This window comes from Salmo salar, chromosome 11 (assembly GCF_965601325.2).
Source record: "Salmo salar chromosome 11, fSalSal1, whole genome shotgun sequence".
NCBI classification, from domain to species: Eukaryota; Metazoa; Chordata; class Actinopteri; order Salmoniformes; family Salmonidae; genus Salmo; species Salmo salar.
The window spans coordinates 10,561,418-10,585,736 of record NC_138301.1 but is presented as its reverse complement, the minus strand read 5'-3'; the positions used below and the strand labels follow the sequence as shown (position 1 = coordinate 10,585,736).

At 42.4% G+C, this 24,319-nt stretch overlaps 1 protein-coding gene across 17 annotated transcripts in view; it reads left to right on the top strand.

Annotated features, from left to right (window-relative positions):
• Positions 1–24,319, top strand: part of dgkza (diacylglycerol kinase, zeta a) — a 141,606-nt gene that overhangs the window by 104,432 nt on the left and 12,855 nt on the right. For 8 of the 17 annotated variants that reach the window (XM_045689028.2, XM_014126422.3, XM_045689030.2 and 5 more), the window contains 8 exons: positions 2,187–2,266; positions 3,354–3,398; positions 5,521–5,590; positions 8,185–8,225; positions 8,982–9,178; positions 11,434–11,532; positions 13,828–13,941; positions 15,399–15,455. In XM_045689028.2, the coding sequence (XP_045544984.2) occupies positions 2,187–2,266; positions 3,354–3,398; positions 5,521–5,590; positions 8,185–8,225; positions 8,982–9,178; positions 11,434–11,532; positions 13,828–13,941; positions 15,399–15,455 (703 nt within the window). The remainder of the gene's footprint in view (positions 1–2,186; positions 2,267–3,353; positions 3,399–5,520; positions 5,591–8,184; positions 8,226–8,981; positions 9,179–11,433; positions 11,533–13,827; positions 13,942–15,398; positions 15,456–24,319) is intronic. The other 9 variants (XM_082957737.1, XM_082957736.1, XM_045689025.2 and 6 more) reach the window with 5 other exon arrangements.

Here is a 24,319-nt window from a genome sequence, read left to right as displayed (position 1 = left end):
CCTGCATCTGACTTTGGCTAGATATCAAGTGTATGACTGTGAGGCGATAATGAGGTAGCTACCCATTACCGTCTATAATGGATGCCCAGGGGCCCCAGAGGGGCCCTGTCAGTGGTTCTGTGTTCTACAGCCTCCTGCAGTACCTGTGTGCCAGGACAACACGGTAATCACCTCCATAGCGCAGCTAGAGCCCCCCCCCCCCCCCCACACACACACACACTCTTAATTGTTCTCACATTCGCATCCTCATGCACAAACCTAACTATTCCAGACAGTGTCTCAGACTGTTAGTTAGTTATTTCCTTCTTAAAAACTAAGTTTTGTTTGTTTTGTCTTAAAAAAAACAGTGGGCAGCATTTGTTTTGTCTAGACTTTTGAAGTCTGTTGTTCAGGAAGTTAGGCGGTACTGAAGTTGTATATGATAATCCTCTTCAAACAAAACTGCAACAATTAACTGGACCCAAGTTATGTAACTCTGATATGCAAGTGATGCTGTTTGGGGCTGGTTTTTTTTTTTGTCTCTAATGACACAAAACCCAGCTGCTGTGGACCGACCTTGTTGGATATCTCCAAAGAAGTATGTGAAGTAAGAAAGTGTGATGAATGTATTCGGTTCTTACTGAACTCTCGCAATTATATAGCCTCGTATTACCATCCCGATGACCGCTGTGGAATTCATGTAGTGAAACAGAATGTAAGCGCGCAAAATTTCCTGGATGGAGGTACGGGGCAATTATAATATATATATATATATATATATATATATATATATATATATATATATATTATATAGCAATTATAATACTGGATGGAAAATCTCCCAGTAGGTTTTGATTCTCAGGCATAATTGGTGGAGGTCCCAACAGTTTTCTAACAGTACGCACCATTCGCTTCACGGAATGCTGAGAGTAGTTTATTCTTTGTTTTCCACCACTAGATGTCAGAACATGCAACTGAAAGAAAAGAAGATATGCTTTTAAACCTGAAGTACACTTTAACTGAGTCTAGAAGTCAATTCAATGTCCATATTAAACTGTCATACGGTGATCCAATAACGTACTTTGTACATAATGCACCCTCATGCTTGCTGACATACAAGAGAAGTCCAACGCTGTTTTTGATAGGCTAAAGTGAACAATCGTTCTGTCATTCAATTTGCACATAGTTTAGCTTCATTCTGGACATCAGACTCTCTCTGGCCAACACTGAATCAAGTTAGGTCCCCCACGTTTCACATGGATCTCGAGGTACAAAGGATGTTAGCTGTCATAGCTGAGGTTAACACTTTGCTCTCGTCTCTGAAACCAAAATATAGCATGCGGCTACTACCACGTTAGGCAGTTGTCTCGGTTGCCTGACACCTATAAAGAGCTTAGACAACTCCACTGTTGCAGAGTGAGGAAAGCAAAAGAGGGGGGAAAAAGAGGAAGAAGCCAAATTCAATTGGAGACAGACTGTTCCAGGGTTGCTAGGCAACAGCACATTCCTCGGTGGAGAAATCTGCCTGCTTTTCTCTTTCCGCCTGTAAAACTTGCTGCTCAGAGCCACTTTTTCAATTCACAAATCTCAGCCTGATAGTCCACGAGTCTTCCTCTTCTGTTCTGACCTCTAAAGAAGGCCCTGTGAATAGCCCGGACGTTCATGATCACATAATGTGGTTTTGATGCACTCACTGATACAGTGTATCTGCTCTCTCACCTGCTGCCCAGTTGTGCTTTAGGCCTAATTGCCTGTCCCTAGTTTAGCACAAATCAATGGGCATGTGGGCATAATCACAAACATGTCACCAGACAGTTTGTCCTCTTGCAGACATCAAATTTAGAGAATTCTTCCTCTGTTATTGTGTTGTATTGCTATTTGGTTTACACACTTCACCTACTTTGACAGCCGTTTCAAAGGGGTTTGAGTTCACTAAGTGCATTGGACTTTGCGTGGCACTCTATGAAACACAAGGCATCCAGGAAGCCCAAGTCTAAAATATCCTTGATCTATTGCCAACAAAAGGAACTTCCCCCAAACCATTCTGGGTTCGAGTTGATAAATGGACACAATCCGTTAGTCTGTCTCTTGTAGCTTGTGTCTATGAGCTACCTGTGGACCTAGCTGTAGAATGGTTTTTCATGGCTCGATCCCTGGGCACCTGCAGCAGTGTTTAACAGCATGTTGTCTCTCATCTCTCCCCACAGCTATCCCACTGGGACTTATCGTTGTCCCGGGAGACAGTGACCTGGAAACATGCCGCTCCCACATCGAGAGGCTCCAAGAGGTGAGAAATTAAGGAAGAAGGGGGGGACAGCGAGAAGGGGACAGAAGGGAGAGTCTGGGTTGATGAGGTAGTTGGAACTCTGGGTAAAGGAGAGGGGTAAGCTGATGAATGACAGGAAAGACCGGGCGATGGGGGGGGACAGGAGAGCATGATGAGGAGATAAGAGGCAGAGAACATAAATACAAAGGAGCTGGGAGGACTCAGAAATGTCTGTAATGGAGGACAATACAGGCAGAGAGTAGAAGAAGACAAAAGGGGTAGGACTGAGCTAATGTCGTAAGAGGATGTGGGAAATAATTCTGATGAAGAAGTTGTGAGAGTGCAAGAGATGAAGGAAGAGAGTAGGTTAGAAGAGGAGGAAGGAACTTGCTGATGTCGAGAGCAATTACTCGCAGGCTGGTCTACGGTGGCTCATCTGGACAGACAAGCCCAAACCTGTCTTTAGGATGGGAAAGGATTGCATGTGTGGTTGTTTGTGAATGGGGGAGACTGCGATTCTGCCAGAAAATGACATCCTTGCCCCTCTAGCTACCTCGCTGTCCCTTTTGGCTCAAAACCCATTGAAATAAATAGTGCATGAAATTTGTTGGCGATTAGCGGCACCACCTCTTTGCAATCATTTGATTATTATATTCCTCCTGATTTTTAACTACAATCCCTCAACGGCTGTCCCTCATTTGTTGCTGTTTTCATCAGCTCATGTCGTAAGAAAAGGCTTAAATTATATTTAGGTTTTGTCTGCCACTAGTGGAGGCTTGATGACTAAAATACTGTTGCAGAATGGTAATTGCTTCTGTAATATGTGTAATCATCCACTTTCATTATATGTTACTCTCAAAAACATATGATCACCAAATAATAAAGTAGGACTCATAGCACACAACAAGATGGCATAAATTGAGGGGGGGATGTTTCTCCCACTACATTCAACCCATTTTCTGCAATCCAAAACCAGTCATTATAGTAGCTTCAAGACGAGATGCTTACTTTCCTATCCGCATGTGGTGATTTATTTTGGGTAGGGGCATTAGACAGGAAGGAGAGTCTCCATTTGCGGGATTACAGTGTTTTTGGGGCTATTCCACAGGACTTCATCTCCATTCATCCCTCCTTCAATCGACTGGTGCTCCAGGTTGGTAAAACGAGACAGGACATGGGAGTCTGTGGCATGGAAAGGAACAAGTCTGAAAAGGAAACATTCCCCTAATTAAAAACGACCTTTTAGATCACAGATTACATTTTACATGGACATTTTAGTCATTTAGCAGACGCTCTTATCCGGAGCGACTTTCACAGACGGAGCAAACGCAGACGGAAACAAACAGATGGGGCAAACAATAACCATCAAATATAATCGAATTCAAAAACAAGGATGAGGCCTTTTATCATTACCATGTTATTTTCTATGCGAACACACTGTTTGAGTACGTGATACGTACTGTAGGCTTAAAGTCCAAAGAAAACACTTGTCAAACCTGTCCCTCCCTGTGCATACCCGTCAGACACATTCGGTACAAAGACAGCGCCGCAGCCACACGTCTCATGGCTGCATTAGGTGTTTTACTTGGAATTGTGTGTTTGATCAGCTCTTCCATTGCTTATTTTTTTTGTCTCCCAAGAAAATAATCTAGAGCACAAATCTACTGCTCACGTCCTGTAGGTCCTTGTTGCCTTAAAAACAAATAAGCTGTGCAAATCAGTCAATGGTGTGTGTGTGTGTGGCGTCAATATTCAAATATCACTTTTACAAAGTGATTTCGCTACACGCTCTTACCCAGAGAGCGAGAGGTTGTGGGTAGATGCTGAGACGGTCCGTCTCCGGTGATAACCACACACTCCTCCCAGCTACCCTGGCCCTCCTTTAGATCCCTATTCACAGCTTAGCCAAACCGTCTGCGTAATGGGAATAGCCGAATAATAGAGGCTGTACTCGGGAGAACCTTTTTTTCCCTCTTGTCTATCTGTAGTGGCCCTGTTCCCCCTATGCGAACCAACCCAAATCTGTCCCTCTGGGAAGAGTTTTTCTCCTTGTTCCTCGGTGCCCCGAAGCATGTTTTAGATGTGTTTGTACATGTGTTGTGATTGTGAGTGTTTACTCTCGCTCCCTTTCTGTGTGCATGAGAGACATTGTAATCAGGAATATGTTTGCCTGTGATTTTTGTATGCAGCAAGCATCCAGTGTTTAAGAAACTGCTGAAGTTATGTTTGCTTTGGCTATGTTATTGCAGTTAGTAATACTTTTGCTGAAATATAAGAGAGCACTACAACTTATACCAGTTAGTGGACTAGTTGATACTGTCTCGTTTGGTGGTTGCATGTTTTGGGTTCCCTGTTCGAGACCATGAAAAGTCTGGTCTTCCTTAGATTGGATACCTTGTGTACACACGATTGTCTTTGTTTGTTTGTGTGGGTGTGTGTGTTTTTCTTGTAGGTGGTATCCAGTATTTGTGCTCTAAGCTAAGCAGGATCTTTCAGCGTAGTTCCTCAGTGCATGTATCATAACATTCTGTACACTGCTATCCTCCGGTCCCCTTGGAAGTTGGAAAATCAGTAGTCGCTTTTCTTGACCACAGTTCAACTGATCAGGAAAAACTCTCAGCCCTAGTTTTAGCCAACAACTATAACTTGGGCCTGGAGTTTTCCTGTCCAAGGCATGGCCCTAGAAATGACTTCTGTTGTTGTTGTCACATTCCAACAGGTCTCTTTCAGTCTGAACATTTTGAATAGACAAATGTCCTTTTTGTGGCTTGCCTCAGCCCATTTTCCTCTAAACATTCACTTACCTTCAAGATCAAGTTCTGAAGAGGATTATGTCAATGTATCTCATTGCATAAGGTCACTGGACTATGGTACCTTTTTAGAAAAGCTTGGGTTAAGTACAGTTCAGCCAGTGCACAGAACAGTGACCAAGGATTCTGTGACTGAGGGGGGAAAACACCTGCCCTCTTAAACTCATGTAACTCTATATGAAAGAGTAGGGGAGGGGTTAATATGCTGGGCCCTTTCAGTGAACTCACTGCCCAGAAAAGTACTTTTCATTTCAAAAAGCCTATGTCTGAACACAAGACTCAGGGCCTTTAAATCTTACCCTACATCCAGCAGAAAAGGTTTTTATTATTTGAGTCCTCTGTTTTTTTTTCAATGGACCAGTAAGTTGGACAAAACAGAGTCAAGGCCTTCTGGTCTCATTTATGTTTGGTGTAAAGAGCAGGCTGTTGTGGAACTAATCTCATTGGTCCCATTTTCTTTCTCAGGAGGATGAGGGAGCTAAACCAAAGACCCTTTCCTCGCAGAAGCTTTCGCCAAAGTGGTGCTTCTTGGACTGTAAGTACCACTTCTTATAAGGAGCGCTGCTATTGATTCCTTACACTTTCTATAGTGAAGTATTCCTCTTGGGCCTCCTCTTTTAGTCCCCTGTCTATCTTCAACGTTTTAAGAGAGACCGCTTCACATAATCTGAGCATTGCAAGTGGGAACCTCCCGTCTCTTACAGGTCACCGTTTTCTTGGTTCATTCACCGCAGAATTTCATGTTTTGTCAAGGTCGACTTAATATGATAGAACAGTGCCATTTTATGACCTTACGATTAGTGTGTCAGTGCATTTCTTCTGCAGGATTAAGGATTCACCTTTTACATTACAAGCAAATATGCACAGCATAAACTGAGTTAATGTTCAAAACACAGGTTTTGAGGATCATTTTAACATTTTGTTTTCGATCATTGTTTTGAAGAACTGAAGCTAGGTAGATCAACCTACAGAACATAATTGAACGCAGCTGTGCTGTGTTTGTGTGAATTAGGCTCTGCCAATTCAATTTAACCGAGCTCCACGTTAACATTCATTTAGATCAACAGCTCTCGTGCAAAGATACAGAAATCAATTCAATAATACTGTCACTGATTTGCTTTGAATGTTTCTGCTCTGTTGCATAGCAGAAAAGGAATCTTCTGGGCAGACTTCGTGCTTGCCTGTGAGATATTCTTAAGCATACAGTTTATCATAGTACTGTAACGATTGTCAGTGATTCTGCATGTCTTGTGAATCTATGGCCCTTTTACGTATATCCAACTCTTTTCTTGTTGAGTTTTATCAAGCCATCGTTTATTCCACTGACAGTCCACAGTTCCCGTGAGGAAAACATTTTTTTTTCAGTATTATGAATTACATGTTATGTGCATTGCTAGGAATAGCTATGCATAACACAGTTTACATATATGATGTGCTCTTACTGCTCATCAGTCACTCCACCAGCAGTGAAACTCAAAATCGTCCATCTCCTCACACTGGACTGATACGATAGCTGATCTCTGAAGGGTATCTTTGTTTGAATGCTAAGTTAATTCACTTACTAACTAGTGATAGTTGGTAGAGAAAGGAGGGTATTAGAATCTACAGCCAAAATGTTCTCGAGCTTTTCAAAGCTTAATTAAATCCCATAGCTGCTCCATTGAAATCAGGACAGATGAGCTTCTATTCACTGGTAATAAAGCAGCCCAGATCCAAAAAACACGGTTGTAAAGTTCTCGTGTGGAGAAATTATAATTGTTTTCTCTCTCATCAAAACAGCATGGCTAATTCTTGATTAGAAGCATAGCAAGTGAATTCCAGCTGCGTTCTGATATGACTGATTATTTAATTAGTACGACGGGGGGGGGGGGAACCACATCATCATTTTCGATACATTCTGATAAGGATGACGAATGAACACCTTCCCAGATATGTAGGAGAAGCTGAGAAACATGCAGTACACAGACCTGCCTTTAAAAACCTTCAACTAATCTAATCTTCTGGGCAAACTTCATGTGCTTGTCTGTGAGATATTCTTAAGCGTACAGTTTATTAAAAAAAAAAGTTGGGTTATTCTGCTCAGTGAAGCTGGCAGAAATTCAATTTGCAGCATCTGTGGAGGACAGAGGGGTCTTTTTCTTGGCGTCTTTTTGAGTAGAGAGGAAGAAGCCTGGCAGATCGACTTAATTCCAATGCACACCTCCTTTGAGTCTGCTCCCACTGGGCTAGGGAAGAGCTCACTTCCTCAGACAGAATGGCAGCGTGAAGCTTAATTACTGGTACAGTCCAACAGTACGGGGTTGGCGGCTGGATGGAGGGGAGAGGGGTGAGACAGTTAGTTTAGTGGAATTTCTGCTGGCTGGTGGGAGATGACCATCTGTAGAAAGTATTTGATCACTAGACCACAACCATGTAGAGGTTTTCCCCCCACACGCTACTTCTCTTGTCTTAGTTTTTACCCTGAGATGTAGTGTTGTCCATACTCATGAGTCTTTAAACAGTGTGTTTGATTTTCTTTTGAAGAGCACACACAATTCTATTTACATATGATGATATCCGGTCTCCTGTGAATCTGTTTGTAACTAGTTGGCTGGCGACAGTGTGAGATGATCGGTACAGTCCCCCAACACCCTGCAAACTGAATGCATCTTTTGAAAAGTCAATGGGTTTATCATAACTTCCTTGATTTGCAGTAGGGTTTGTCTACTGGTCATTGCCTAATGACAAATCTTTTGTCATTTTGTCTCACCTAGAATTACACCCACTACCAGAACCCTTTGACTCTACTTGTAATGTCCCCAAGTCACTGGGCCAATTATGTGTCCCTATTCTCCTACTTGTTCTGTTTTCATTATACAGATTACCCATCTTTTCCTTCATTTAACAACATGTGGCAAAGGCATGGTGCGCTTCGGAGCTGTTTGTAATCAGGTCAACGCTTTGATTAAGCTCCTGCACAGTTACCAGCCCTCTCTGGCCTCATTAGAACACTGTGTGTGTGTGTGTGTGTGTGTGTGTGTGTGTGTGTGTGTGTGTGTGTATGCGTACACGCCAATGTTCATATTGTTTACTCTATAAATCCCCTACTTTTTATACGTTGATTTTTTTTCCTTCTTGTTTTCCTTCTAGCCACGACTGCAGATCGATTTTACAGAATTGATCGTGCTCAGGTGAGTGTGTGCCGTTTCTAGATAATAATACATTCAGTGGTGGAAAAAGTATCCAATTGTCCCACTTGAGTAAAAATAACGATACCTTTTTTAATAGAAAATGACTCAAGTAAAAGTGAGTCACCCAGTAAAATTCTAGTTGAGTAAAAATCTAAAAGTATTGAAGTTTTAAATATACTTAAGTATCAAAAGTGAATGTAATTGCTCAAATGTACTTCGGTATCAAAAGTAAAAGTATAAATAATGAGATATTCCTTATATTAAGCAAACCAAATGGCATAATTGTATTGTTTTTTTTTTAATTTACTGATAGACAGGGGCCCCCTCCAACATAATTTACAAACGAAGCATGTGTGTTTAGTGAGTCCTCCAGATCAGAGGCAGTAGGGATGACCAGGGATGTTCTCTTGATAAGTGTGTGAAGTGGACCATTTTCCTGTCCTGCTAAGCACTCAAAATGTAACAAGTACTTTTGGGTGTCACAGAAAATGTATGGAGTAAAAAGTACATTATTTTCTTCAGGAACGTAGTGGAGTGAAAGTAATCCAAAATATTCAAAGTAAGGTATAGATACCCCCAAAAACTTTTTAAGTAGTACTTTAAAGTATTTTTACATAAGTACTTTACACCACTGAATACATTGATTATGCAGAGTAATGGAACACCTATAACAAAAGCAAAATAAAGAACAAGTAACATTTTCAATGGCCATTACGATCTGTACATAAGTGGTTATGGTTTCTCTCTCCATAACAGGAGCACCTAAACTATGTGACCGAGATATCCCAAGACGAGCTCTTCATTCTGGACCCTGAGCTGGTCATCACGGAGACGGTGAGCACCTCACCAGGGATGCCTGATCTGGTCGATTCTTCTGGTGAACTCCCAGAGGCATCAAGCAAGTTTGCCTTCCCGTCCTCCTCCTCTTCTCCTCCCCCCTCACCGGGACCCAGGTAAGAGAAGCAGCTGCTGCTCACGGCTAATAATTAGAATTTCTGTTGGAGATAATTTTAGAGCACTTGATAAAGGATGAGGCAGCTCCGCTGGAGCATTATGGGGTTATAACAGTGAATGCATACCAGGTCATTTACTGTGAACCAGTCTGTTTTCAAGTGGTTTCCGGCGGTGCTGTTTTGACAGGCTGAAATAGTGTAGTAATAATCCGACTGGAGTGCCCCAGGTCCAGGACACAAAAATAAAGGCTGAGTAAACCGTGGGCTGAATCTATGTCTGGGCATGAATGCTATAACACAATAAAACTGCACACTCCTCACAGGGACCATGCTGATTTTGCCCTGCTAAATTATTACTGAGGCGGTAGGGTTGAATGCAGAGGCCATGCTCGCCCATTAACACCCCCCCCCCCCCACACACACACACACACACATTAAATCTATGAATCATTTAAGTTCTAACCACTGGACTGTCTTCATAATCACCCTAGGAAGGAGAAGGGCCACACTCACCTGAATTCAGAGTGGCTTCAGAAATGCTCCACCTCATAGCAGTACATGCATCAATTTAACAAAGAGAGAAGCCCGGCCATTGTCTGTTCATGGCTGAACAATACAAAGTGGTCCCTACGTTGCTAAGAGTTTGGAAAATGCATGCACCTCTACTACTCCATTACCACCTCCACATTCTGTATGTGCATCTTTTTAGAAGAAGGATGTCTGTGTGCCAGGTGTGGATAGTTCTGTCATTTTCCACAATAACTCCCCTGCACATTCTGTAGCCCTTTGTGAATGACTCAAGCAATGCACACGGAAAGAGTCAACCAAGTTATTCAAGTAGTACCATCGTGTTAAAGTATTATACAATTGAACACGAGAAGGAATAAACTGCCATGATAAGCTTGTCTTTTCATATCTGCTGTGCATTCATCAATATTTCCTAGAATCATTTTCCACATACATTAGAAGCGGTCGGCCATTTAAAACCTGAGCACTTCTCCATGTCAGTCTAGCTTATCAACTTGTATTGCTCTTTATGCCGTTCATCTTGTACAGTAGAGGAATTTCTGTGGAGTTCTGTTCTACAGTAACTTCACCTTAGTTGGAAGTCTCTCTTCTCGACACTTTAGCTCAGGCCCCTGTCCCCCGTCCATTTAGGGATTTAAGGAGCGTTTTGACGAAGAGGTGTGGCGACAGGTTCATGGAGTTCAAACATGGCAGAGGCAGATCCTTACCCGACCCACACGCTCCCCCTCCAAAGTAAACATGGTGAGACTATATCTGAGGGCGTGTGGGATTGTAGCCTCTCTCTCCCTCTCTTCCCGCTCCGTGGTCTATTGGCACATCTTCTACAGACTGTCTTTTGATGCTTTCAAAGCAGAGGCCACATTATTTTTGCCATGTTCTCTCATGCTGCTGGCCGGGACTTGAAATAGAATTCCTAATAAAAGGCCATTTTGGATCCTTGACAGGCTGTGACAGGGTTTTTTTGGGGGGGGTCTTTTTCAGGTCCTGCAGTAGTAGTTACAATACTTGGAACAGGAACACCTGGACATTGATGTTTGGAAGATGCACCGTGTTGGAGGCGATTTTCCATAGATGAATGCCACCGTAGTCTCTTGGCAATGTATCAAATCATCAAAGGAATGTTTTAGACGATGCACATCCCAACTGTTACATTATTTGCATCCTTTTTTTCAGAACCAATTCATTTGCTGAACTGATCTTGTACCATTTCTTAACTATTCCTGCTACTGGCTCTGAAGATCCTCGGCTTCTTTGTCCTCCTTTCCCTAGTCACAGATCAGTTGAAGTTTGAAGTTTACATACACTTAGGTTGGAGTCATTAAAACATGTTTTTCAACCACTCTACAAATTTCTTGTTAACAAACTATAGTTTTGGAAAGTAGGTTAGGACATCTACTTTGTGCACGACACAAGTAATTTTTCCAACAATTTTTTTGTTTACAGACAGATTATTTCACTGTATCACAATTCCAGTGGGTCAGAAGTTTACATACACTAAGTTAACTATGCCTTTAAACAGCTTGGAAAATTCCAGAAAATTATGTCATGGCTTTAGAAGCTTCTAATAGGCTAATTGGATTTTTTTTTGGGGGGGGGGCATGTTTTTAAAGTAAAACATCCCTGAATTGTTCCTGTTCTCTCTCCTTCCTCCCATCTGCCCTTCCTTCTGCCCTACTTTTCCGCCATCCACTCCTCTTCCTCTCTGTGCCCTTTCCTCTTACCATCAGTCCCACCAGCCCACAATCGGACAGCGAGGCCATGGCCGTCAGACACAAGAAATCCCACTTCTTCTCTCCCTCCGGCTTCCCCTTTCCTGTCAGGAAGAGGTATCGATCTGTCCTTCCTTCCTGTTCACCTCTCCTTTCCTCCTCCTCTTTAACTTACCTTGTCCTCCCAAGATTGTTTACTCGGCCCATGGACGTGTCTCTCCCTATAGCCATTCCTTTGAGTTTTTCTTGGATGTAGCAGGGGTTTCTGGGTCCTTGATATAAGCCTCTAGAGTGATCAACACACTAAGTCCAAGATCTTTGTGGGTGGAACACATTCAAGCTCATGGAATCGCAGTTTAACAACAAAGTGTGTACTGTGTTGCTCTATTTTCCTCAAAATATAACATTTGAATCATTTGAAAATAGATGCTTCTGTAAGCCATGTGTGTGTTGCCAGGGCAATTGGTTTTATTTCAAATGCAAAGTTGATTGTGTGGGTTGGAATAGGTGGTGGAGGAGGATGAATGTGGGAGGTGATGAACAAAAACTCAGTGTTCCCTCTGGAATGGGAATGAGTACAGTGCCAATCTGCCTCACTGCTTATGTTTCACTCCCACCTTCTTTAGAATCAAGATTCTTTTTTCATTTATGAAATGGAGATAATCACACATGCTCACAATAGAACATGACAACTGAGATCGGGGGTGAGAGGTGCTCACTCCCAATCTGATTATCCGTTTGGCATTTGACGCTATAGTCTTGTCAAAGCGGGATTTGTCTCCATAAAGTTGTTAGCATTTTTTTATTTTTTTTTGGGCCATAGTAGTCGAACTTCTTTCAAGGCAGCCAGAGAGTAGGTTTAGCTCCAAACGAAACATGGGGAATTGGCCCAGCTGAGCATGGGGTTAGCCTAGGTTAGGTTTAGGGTTTTGGGGGAGATCGATGAGGTCTATGTCAGGGTCAGATATACAGTAAGAGCAATTAGATGACTAAACACACATTCATGAGTCATGATGCTCTCGAATAATATTGTCGTTTCCTGTGTTCAATGTTCTTTCTCTGTCACAATGGAAGCTTTGTTTTTAGTACTTCCACAGTCCTGGAAATAACATACAAACTAGTCCTGCTGTGGATCTTTCTTTATTAGTTAAAGATGTCAGCTTTTAGATCTTTTGGAAAACAGTCTTATTAATTTGATGTCAGAGGCTTTCATCATCTTTGTCATATGATCAATATTTCATAAATCCCCAATCCGATTGAACAGACAATGTGTATGCAGCTGTGCACATCTCAATTAGAACACAAGTGCAGACTGTTCACTCCTGAGAATCTCTGCATTTTCTAGGCTCTGCACATCCCTGGTTCAAGTCCTGCCAATCAACTTTTCCCCCTGCAAAAGCATCACTATTTTAGTGAGTTTCTGACTTTCCCCAATTGATCTGAACAGCATCCCTACTCCTATATTCCAAAAGATTTTCACCCATAATAATTTGAACAGCTTTTGCATGTTCTGTTAGCATTGCAGACACTTTTTCCTGTATGCTGGGTGTCTGCTCTTTGTTCCTCTGGTCCTGGTTGGTAGTCAGACAGACTAATGTGATGAATGTGGGAGAGGTGGAGCAGTTTGGTGGTAGACAGACAGACCCAGCACCACAGCATATTTCAGATCATTGCTCTCCACAACAAGACCCCAAACGATTGAAATAATGATCCGCACCCCGCTTCTGCTCTTTTGTTGCAGCTCTTCAGTTTGAATGGAATATAAAAAGACGTTCAGTCATACTAGAACCAAGACATTATTGGTTGCATTAACAATCTAACACAAGTTTATCATTTTAACACTCTTTTGACCTTATTGGGGGAAAATAAGCTTCAAAGCAAGTACTGTAGGCGCTGGATGACAGCAACATTTATATTGCATGTCTTCATTAACTGCAACTTCCAACCATTAGAAGAACCTTCTTCTTTGTTCTTTAGACCCCATCATTCTATAATTCTCTCATATACTCAAGTTCTCTCTTTTGCTTATGCACTCTGCTCCCAATGATGTGGATGTTCTGGTTTCAATCTTCCTAAATGGGTTCATCTATACAGGTGGTACCTTTTTTTTCGTTGTATTTGCACTAGATCCCCCCCCCAGCAATATAAACACACTTTATTGTTATATATACGGTGCCCACCTGTGATATACCCTTGCTTTATTATTCTAACAAAAAAAAGGCTTCAATGTTTACCGCGCTTCAGGACCCAGCGGGAATAGAAACGGTAGTCTAACTACTCTGACGTTTCCATAATGTATTCAATGTGTGACGCCTTCTAGGCCGTCTCGAATCTCGTTGTTTCTTATTTCTTATACGCACTGTATCTCTCTCTCGCTCCTTCTCTCTCTCTCTCTCTCCTTCTCTCTCACAGGATCACGGAGCTCCAGAAGACCACTCAGAGGAAGCGAACATCCAGCGACAGCTCGGTGGTGGAGGCGCTGGCACACAGCGGCTCCCTCAGGTCCAGTAAGCCTGCCCTCACCAGGTGAGAAGAGAGACTAAAACGCAGCGGTGGTACCCCCCCGACAGAGGCAGCCACCAATCTCCCAAATCACATATTACAGCTTTGATTTTTGTTCTTGTAACACACTTCTATCTTTGAAGCTACTTAACGTCGAAATTCAAACAATGCAGCTAGCCATACTAGCCTCCCACTACGCCATTGTAAGAGGGCTTTAAAACACAGTGTTTAACTTCCACTGTGTGTAGGTCCGGCAGTGCCAGACTGTTTTAAGCCATGGCCATATCCCTGGCAGGGTGTGATATGCTCAGGAGTAGAATGAGGCTGGGTGGAGATTTAGCCAACCCTCATTATCGGACAGAACCGGTGTAGCCTCCATCCCCTTTCCTGTCACGCTCGCCTGGACTGAATAGGAAGGGGTCGGACATTAGAAAAGGGTCTTGCCTGTGACACTGTTAGAGTATGGTTCCATGCAGGTGTACAAATCTACTTAGGCCAGGAATTGTTCCATGACGTAGTCTGCGGTGTCACTGGGTCAATAAAGCGCCATACTGTACCATTCCAGTTTTTTTTTGCAAGGAAATGCATTCTTCACAGTGGAGTTGTACGTGTTTGTCACGGTCCATCATTTCAGGAAAGTGTTATGGTTCACCTTCTTGAGTCTCGTGAAACTGACAAGCAGTGAAATGCTGGTTTTTATTATTATTATTACTATTATTATTTTTCATTGGCAAGCACATGAAAACAAACCGTTTTTGCTTTCATAATGTCATCCATTCTTAAGTGTTTATGAACTGAGAATGGTTTGTAGGACTTGTTTTTGGTGCTGATCGTGCTTTGTTTATATTACCTCCCTATATTGGGGCCAGAGAGAAGGAGGGAAAATGTATAACAGCACCCACCACAGACTCGCCCTTCCTAATTGAATCTGCCGTGAAATATATAGACATTAGGCTGTTCTTTGATATTGTGGCCACGCCAACGGCAGGGACCGTGAGGCTCCATGGTCGCTCGTCACCACTGGATCCCATTTTGCCATGGCACAATGAAGGTAAAATTGGAAAATGAAACTAAAAAAAGAAGGGTTGGCTAGCAGCGCTCCATTGCCGTACCTATAGCACTGTAATAGTCTTTGTGCCTGGACCGGAGTGGGCTGTGAAAATTGAATACAGTTACAAGGGGTGAAGCGCTACTATTCCTTTGAGTGAAAGTGCACTTTCTGTAAGTTTTGCATACCGCGAGTCGTATTTAAAAAAAATAAATAATTGCAGCTGATGAACTTAACTCGACCGTACAATCTCAATGCCAATAACACATTCTCGAAATGATTTTTTTTTTTTTGTAGAGGCTTTCCAGTTGTTTCTGTTTTTGTTTCTACCATGTTTATACATTTATAATTTATCATTTGTGTGCTCATCTGTTTAGTTATTTTGGTCCATCCATCCATCCATTTTTTTTTTTTTTTTGCTGTTGTCTTAAAGGGCAGGATGTATCCATCGATCTAACACCACTGCAGCTGATTTCAACCCAACATTGAGGTGAGATCAAAGCCCCCTTTCACCACATTCACTTACTTTCTCTTCACCAAGTCACCAAGTTTCTCAATTCTGCCCTTTGCACACTCTGTCACAGAATGCATTTACTTAGCAAACGTTCTACTTAGCAAACTTTAGCAAACTTAGCAAACTTTCTGATTACCAGTTCCTTGGTCTGGAGTCTATACATTATCACAGACCTCAACGCAATGTGCCGGACATGTCATGTTGTCCAGTACTATCCCAGTGAAGAGAGCGAATCAGATCTTTGAAATGTTGTGCCATGGTAACATTGTCCTTACAATGGTATCACCTTCACGTCCCAGCTTGGCAGGATGCTAGTGAGAATGTGGGGATGACATTCAGCTGCTGGTGGAACCATATGGCACAAACAGGCCCATGTGCTCCCTCTCGCTGTCACCGTGCCCCATCCCCTCTTTACATACAAATAGCTCCATTTGGACAGCTGAGAGAGAGAGACAGAGACTGCCTTAGAGTACTCACAGACAGGCACATCCTCACATATTGATTTTACAATGATTTATGTGTCATTGTTTTGCCACTCATGTTTTTCAGCGACGCTAATTCACTGTTGATTGAGTCTCGTCTGGAGGCAGATTTGCATGATGGATCCTCTCCATGTCCTCTGAGATGACTAATGAGAAGTTACATCTTCTGAACGCTGTCATGTGCACAGCACCGCAAAGCCACTCCAAACAGGAGCCGCATGAAATTACCCAGAATTTTAAGTTTTGCTTGTCACCTCAGTGATCTGCCAAACAGACTGATTAATGTATTTTGTAGCTTTTCCTTGCCAGATATCTTCCTGTGTTATGCTTCCCTGTCGTGCAATTCTAATTATTTCCAATGTCGTAATTCATTTGAGATGTAGAGCTTTTTTTTCTTCTTCTTGATGTCCGGGTAAAATGCTTAGGATGCTAGCAAGGGCTTTGTTTTTATATCGAATGGGTAATTAGTCAGTTATCAGCTAGTCTTAAAAGCGAGGGTATTTGAGCCTTGATACAAAGCAAATCACTGTCAGCTTTTCTTCTGATGTTTTGTTCAACAAATCCGCTTAAATGAAGATGGAACATCGACTGAGGTGGCGTTATAAGCTGTCACATTTATGTTCTTTATTCACTGTATTTTGTAATGATAGTGCTCACCCGAGTGTAATGCGTGTTCTTCCTAGAAAAGGTGGTTGTTATTTGTAGAGTGTATTTTGGCTGCATGGACCGTAGAAGGAGACAGCAGCTCCCTTCTCAGGGTACCACAATCAATACATGTATACAGTATGATGGAAACCTTGTATTTACCATTCAATAAATACTGTAGGGCGCTCTGGTATACCAGAGCGCACAGTCCAGCATGCATCAAAACATCCTGAAACTTTGCTAAATTAACGATGGTAAGAAAAGATGGCATCCCCATACCACTGTTGACTCAGTGTTTGCGTTTTGGAAAGCTCTACGTGCTGAACCGATCCACCAGGTCCTCTAATTGCCTATTATACCTTATTGTGAGACCAGCAGTCTTTTCTCACTTACACAGGAATGTACAGACTGTTTGCATTAACGATCTCCGAGGTGACAAATTGTTATCTGCTTAAGGCTTCTAAGGCTCGCTTTTCACTTCCTAATAAGAAAAAAATTATCCCCATTTAAAGCCACAGTTTGGAGTCTGTTTTTCTGCCCAGCTGCAGCCCTGCCAGTTGACTTGGAACAGAATAATTCATTTGAATTGACCGTTCGACAGCAGTAAATCTTGCGGCTTGTGTCTTTTAAGGTCAACCCTGATGCTTTGTCTTTAGCTCAATTGATTAACGTTGTCTATAGTCATGCGGGCAACCTTGATTCTATGACGCAGATCACTTGATGTCGATCAACCGCTGGGGTCGTTGTGGCGAGGAGGAGGAGGAGAAGGAAAGGGGGTGAGATCACATAATGAGTAACCTTGCCCTGAGACCTGAAGAGTCATGTTTATTCCCAGAGCTAATGCCTAGGCATTAGTTTTACTGTGGAAGAGCACACATAAAAGCTTCTCTCTGTGATTGGAGAATAACTGTCAGGTTGGTGGTGATGTATGCGTCTGGATTGTAGAGGCTGGGCTCCACTATAATTATGAGGTGAGCCAGATATTCCAGTAAACTGTGTGTAATCTGCTCTGGATCTCCCTCACACTGACAATCCATTAGCGACAGAGGCTAGGCCAGTGGTTTTGGGCTTGATGTTGCCCAACACATTTTAGCTGCACATTTCATTCCCACTCTCAAAGGAAATTGCTGCCAGGGGCCCAAGGCTTGAACATATACTTTGCCTGCTATTGTTTGTGATAATTTTTTTCTTTACTTTTAGTCTGCTTCTCTTGTTTCCAGACTAACATATATAGTATTTTTTAAAACCTCAGTGTTCTGTTTGTCACAGGCACTGTATAGGAACTGATCATCCAGTTTGATGTAATGTAAGACCGGAACACTCATAACGTTTTCGTGAAGTGTGGGTGAAACTGTGTGGTTTTACTACATCAAAGTACACTTTCCTCTTCAGATATATCTTTCATACGTGTTTCTGTTTCAGCAACTGTATCTCACACACAATACGTGGCCTACATATAAACACCACATGATACCACTCTCGCTTTCATCGAATGTGGCGCAGTAGCTGTTCCCTTCATGATGAGCTTATGATCCCCTGAGCTTATGAACACTGGACCCATTTCTACCACTTTTGCATTGCTGGCGTCTGCCTCCTCCACAGTCAAACAGCCCAATCACTAGTGATGGGGGAAATTCCCAGCCCTACCAATGACGTGTGCTGGTAACAGCTGACGGGAAGCCAGCTGCCTTTTGTCAAGAGTTTTAAATATGCAACTCTAACAAGACGCTCAACGTCTTTTGATCAAAGATTTATCTAGGGAGTGAGACTGTAGTGAGGAGTGGATGGAGACAGACTGGGTAATTGTGGGAGACTCCTGGGCTGATGAGAGAGACTGTGGGCTCTGTGTGGTTAATTACCTCTAACAGGGGAAAGCAGGCCCATTAGTAACCCACAGACATATAGGACTCCCAGACCTTGGGGAAAGACTTGTTACAGGGATTCTTTTCTTCTCAGATTTAGCATGATCACAATGTGTTGCTTTGCACAGCAAGCATCTGCCCTGTTGTGTCTAATTGTATTATTTTTCAAATCCAGGTGATTGTACTGATCAAGGTTTCCAATAGATTAGACCAGGGCTTTCCAACTCTGTTCCTGGAGAGCTACTGTCCTATAGGTTTCTGCTAATCTAACGCACCTGATTCTAATAACTAGCTGGTTGATCAGCTGAATCAGGTTAGTTAAAACGGGGGTTGGGGCGAAAACCTACACGAGGGTAGCTCTCCAGGAACAGGATTAAAGAGCCCTGGATTAGACTCTTTCTAAAAGAGTATACTCTGTCTGATGAAGATGTTCAATTACAGCAGCAATCCACCTGAAAATCAAGATGGGTTTGTTTTGTAAGATTCTAGTGACATTGTAATAATGCTTTGTTTAGTCACACAAATCTCGTAATCTTTTAATATCAATATGGCTTTACTAAATGCTTGCTTAGCCATTAATCCTCCATTTGGCAAATCTGACCATAATTCTATCCTCCTGATTCCTGCTTACAAGCAAAAACTAAAGCAGGAAGTACCAGTGACTCGCGCAATACGGAAGTGGTCAGATGACGCGGATGCTAAGCTACAGGACTGTTTTGCTAGCACAGACTGGAATATGTTCCGGGATTCATCAAATGGCATTGAGGAGTATAACACCTCAGTCATAGGCTTCATCAATAAGTGCATCGACGACGTCGTCCCCATAGTGACTGTACGTGCATATCCCAACCAGAAGCCATGGATTACAGGCAACATCCACATCGATCTAAAGGCTAGAGCTGCCGCTTTCAAGGAGCGGGACACTAATCTGGACGCTTACAAAAAATTCCCCCATGCTCTCAGACGAACCATCAAACAAGCAAAGCGTCAATACAGGATTAAATTGAATCCTACTACACCAACTCTGACGCTCGTCGGATGTGGCAGGGCTTGAAAACTATTACGGACTACAAAAGGAAACCCAGCCACGGGCTGCCCAGTGACGTGAGCCTACCAGACGAGCTAAATGCCTTTTATGCTCGCTTCGAGGCAAGAAACACTGAAGCATGCATGAGAGCACCAGCTGTTCTGGATGACTGTGTAATAACGCTCTATGTTGCCGATGTGAGTAAGACCTTTTAACAGGTCAACATTCGAATCCTACAGACGAAGAACCATATATGTGACAATTTTTCCATTTTAAGATAATCACTTATTTTTATATTATTAATTGTGTGTACCACATTAGGTGTTTTATGGTTGACAAATAATTCACCATACTCATATCTTCCAACAACAATTTATATTTTTTTGTTATTTCAAAAAATACTTTTTTTATTGCCATTTTAATTTTTAGAATGTGGAAGAACAGTATATCTCCAGTGATGATTTCAGTTTGTGGAAGAACAGTATATGTGACATTTTCCATGACACTTGTAAGATGTCCTTTTTTAACACCTGATATGATGTTTTAAGTACTTTCAAGTGCAGATGCCCTTCATGTAAATAACTTAAATGCAATATGTAGTTAATTCATTTGTATGGAGGTTCATTTAAAGGTGGTCTATCAACTTTAGCACTGATGACTTTTCTTAAAAGTTGAGTCATGAAATCTTAGTCTCATTTAAAATGAAGCCCTCAATGTGAACATACCATAGAATAACTACAAAAATAGAATTCAATCAAAAGAAGCACAACTTCTACATATCAAATATGGATCAATGTGATGTGCCAATATGCAGGTCCCTAAGGTCAATATTACAAAACGTTCAGAAAACCATTCTCTTTGCGTTTAACACTATGATCAGCAATTAAGTTTTGAATTGCGTTAAACCCATGCTAAAGGCAAGAAATGTCCTGTACTGAGGTGACAGCAGTAAATAAGTATTAACTGCTTAGAGTTGATGCTAAATGTGGTGACAGAGAGACGTACTGTGTATTGTAATGAATAACAAAAGGGAATCAAGATCAAATGAATACTCACATACTGTATGTGATGACTTATTTGTTTTTAACTAATTCAAATTAAAAAAGGTTCAAATGATCACACACAAAATCATTCTCAACAGAACACATTGTACATAACATTTTCTACACTAGGAACAACATCTTAAAATGAAATGAATTCAATATATTGTGCTGGTTGAAATCATACACAAATTGATTCACATAGAAAACACCTACTATACATTTAATTTCCTACAATAGGGGTGACATGTCTTCTGAAATGTATTCAGATTCAACATACTATACAGGTTCAGGGGATCATAAACTCACAGAAAAAAAACGGTTAATTATGTAGCTTGGTTTAACATCAAATTATTCACTCTGCAGTGATTTATAAAAAGAGCGTGCAGCAGCTGGCAAGTAGTTTAGCATGGTCATCAGATCTTGGTGCTTGTTTTTTTTGATGGGCAGAGGACTCTCATATGCTCTAGGGTAGTGGCTTGCAAAATAGGGAGGTTGAGGTGTAGCTCCTTGTTTTGGTTTGGAGATCAGCCACGATTTCCATCCCTCAAATAGACTGTGGCTCTGTCTGGCGTACAGATTCCAAGGATCCTCAACTGAAATTACAACAGAAACATTTTAAGTTCCTGACATCAATAAACAACTTTCACAGTCAAGCACTAGGATATTTTATTGTTAGAACAACATGTTGCATGTTGATGATGAATGTTAGTAAACTATTCTCTGTGCAATACCTGTGATATACTGTCATCGGATCTTAGAATGAGCCAATGTTTGTGATCGATTCCTTTCCCAATACCTGGGACTTTTAACCACCTCACTGAGGTGATCTGTAGTCCAGCTGGTCGCTTGAGGACAGAATCTGGAAGGTGCCTGAAGTCTTCACGTTGCATCCTCATCACCTTGAATGGTTTCGCTGGTTGTGCTTCAAGTATCATATTTGAAACATCATCAGCTGTATGAAGGACTGACACCTTGCGCCTCTTCTCGATGGTGGCAAAAGATCGATCGCAAGGAAGAAAAGAATGACCAGAGACCATGAACTTCTGCTCAACTTGGGTAAAGTAACCCATAGAGATGAGCATCGACATCAGATTGAGCATCCGCCAGTTGTTATTCTGCCCACAGCATCTGTCACTGAAGATGATCAACTTGCGCACCTCTGGTTTGGTGAGTGGCGTGAATTTTGTCTTCACCCACTTCAATATGCAGCTTGCTACCTCAATGGACCCTCGGTGTGCAATCCCCTCATGCCAAACACACATGTATGCAGGATCTTCTTTTCCAAGTTCCTGGATGCAAAGGTTAAAATTTGACAGCTGCCGCTGGTAGTAGACATTGGAGTGGGTCAGATTAGGGGTGTACATCACCCCCTGAAGATCCACAGAAATTACATGGCAGTCAGCATTGGCTTTAGCCCACTCAGTGTCACTTTGAAGCCGTGTGTAGGCCTTTTCGGCTTTTCGATGGTGCAACTCACTTTCAACTGCAATCTTCCTCTTCTCCTCTTCAGATGTTGCTGCTGACATCTTAGTGAAGAATGCGTCACATTTGCCACAGGTGTCACTCCTGGGTTGGCCGAAATTGAGACTCTGCTGTTTGAAAATGTCCCTATAAACCTAGAATTTTGCAGATGATGTGGTATTCTTCTCTTTGTAGAGTCGGTACATTCGCAACAAATTCAGATCAGGGCTGAGGTATTCTCTGTGTACATACCCCTTCATCCGAGAGTAGTGGTTCTGGGTTCTTGGGAAAGATAAAATGTGCTCCTTCATGCCCTCTTTCACTGTAGCATGTATCCGATGTGGCCTGTAAGGAGACAACAAGATGTTGTTGAACTTGTATTCTCTCAATGGTCTAGGGACCTGCCTTAGAGTGCAACTATAACCGGGGTACAAATCCCGGTCACGCCATTGCCGTTTGTGGCCGGGGGGTCCTGTAGGGCGGCGAGAATTAGGCCAGTGCCGTCCGGTGGGAGGGGGAAGGTAATCGGCACTCAGTCCTCAATGCTCAGGTTGTAGTTGGACAGCTTAATTACCATCATTTTGTTTAAAAGTAATAAACATTTTTATATTTTTGTTTCAGAATTCGCTATTCATCCATTCGATACTCTATGTTAATGTTTAGAAGATTGTTTAGAGCACTGCTATAGTGAAATAATCCAGGCTGGAATCCATAGCGCATTACCTATTGCTATGCTTCCCTCTTCCATCTTCTAAAGGAGACCTAGCCTCAGTAGCCTGATCTGGAGACCCTGCAACCTCACCTGCCTCAGCTTGAACTTTTCCTGAACAACCTGACCAAAACAATTACATTTCAATTAGCAGGTTCTAAAAAAACTAGTACAAAGAATACAATATGTTTGTAATTGATATTCATATAGACATTAATTCATAGAGTTAACGTTAATGTACGTATCATTACTGTCAAAGTTAAACTATGCAAGTGTTCAAGTGTTCCGTTTCACCTCATGCTGCAATAAAAATTGACAATGATAAATTCAGAATTTAATATACTGTAGCACATTCAGGGTATTGCTTGATCAGGACCTCCATCTTTCACACACTCCCAACCTATACACAGAATGAGTTTGTGTTGCACCATTGTGTGACACTGCACTTTTAGAGTTAACGTTAATGTACGTATCATTACTGTCAAAGTTAAACTATGCAAGTGTTCAATATAGCTATTATAATAATAGGAGTTTTGTCCTATTTCTAACCTGTTCTAAGCCGGAGAGAAGCAACGCTTGTTGTTTCTCGTATGGGACAGTGTAGAAACTGTTGTTGAAAGCCGCTGGGCCAGACAGATTACCAGAACGTGTACTCAAAGCATGCGCGGACCAACTGGCAAGTGTCTTCACTGACATTTTCAACCTCTCCCTGACCGAGTCTGTAATGCCTACATGTTTCAAGCAGACCACCATAGTCCCTGTGCCCAAGGAAGCAAAGGTAACCTGCCTAAATGATTACCGCCCCGTAGCACTCACATCGGTAGCCATGAAGTGCTATGAAAGGCTGGTCATGGCTCACATCAACAGCATCCTCTCGGATACCCTAGACCCACTCCAATTCACATACTGCCCCAACAGATCCACAGATGACACAATCTCAATCACACTCCACACTGCCCTTTCCCACCTGGACAAAAGGAACGCCTATGTGAGAATGCTGTTCATTGACTACAGCTCAGCGTTCAACACCATAGTGGTCACAAAGCTTGTTCACTAAGCTAAGGACTCTGGGGCTAAACACCTCCCTCTGCAACTGGATCCTGGACTTCCTGACGGGCTGCCCCCAGGTGGTAAGGGTAGGCAACAACACGTCTGCTGCGCTGATACTCAACACTGGGGCCCCTCAGGGGTGTGTGCTTAGTCCTCCTGTACTCCCTGTTCACCCACGACTGCATGGCCAAACATGACTCCAACACCATCATTAAGTTTGCCGACGATACAACAGTGGTAGGCCTGATCACTGACAACAATGAGTTGGCCTTCAGAGACCTGGCAGTGTGGTGCCAGAACACCAACCTCTCCCTCAATGTGAGCAAGACAAAGGAGCTGATCATGGACTACGGGAAAAGGCAGGCCGAACAGGCCTCCATTAACATCGACGGGGCTGTAGTGGAGCGGGTCGAGAGTTTCAAGTTCCTTGGTGTCCACATCACCAACGAACTATCATGGTCCAAACACACCAAGACAGTTGTGAAGAGGGCACAACAACACCTTTTCTCCCTCAGGAGACTGAAAAGATTTGGCATGGGTCCCCAGATCCACAAAAAGTTC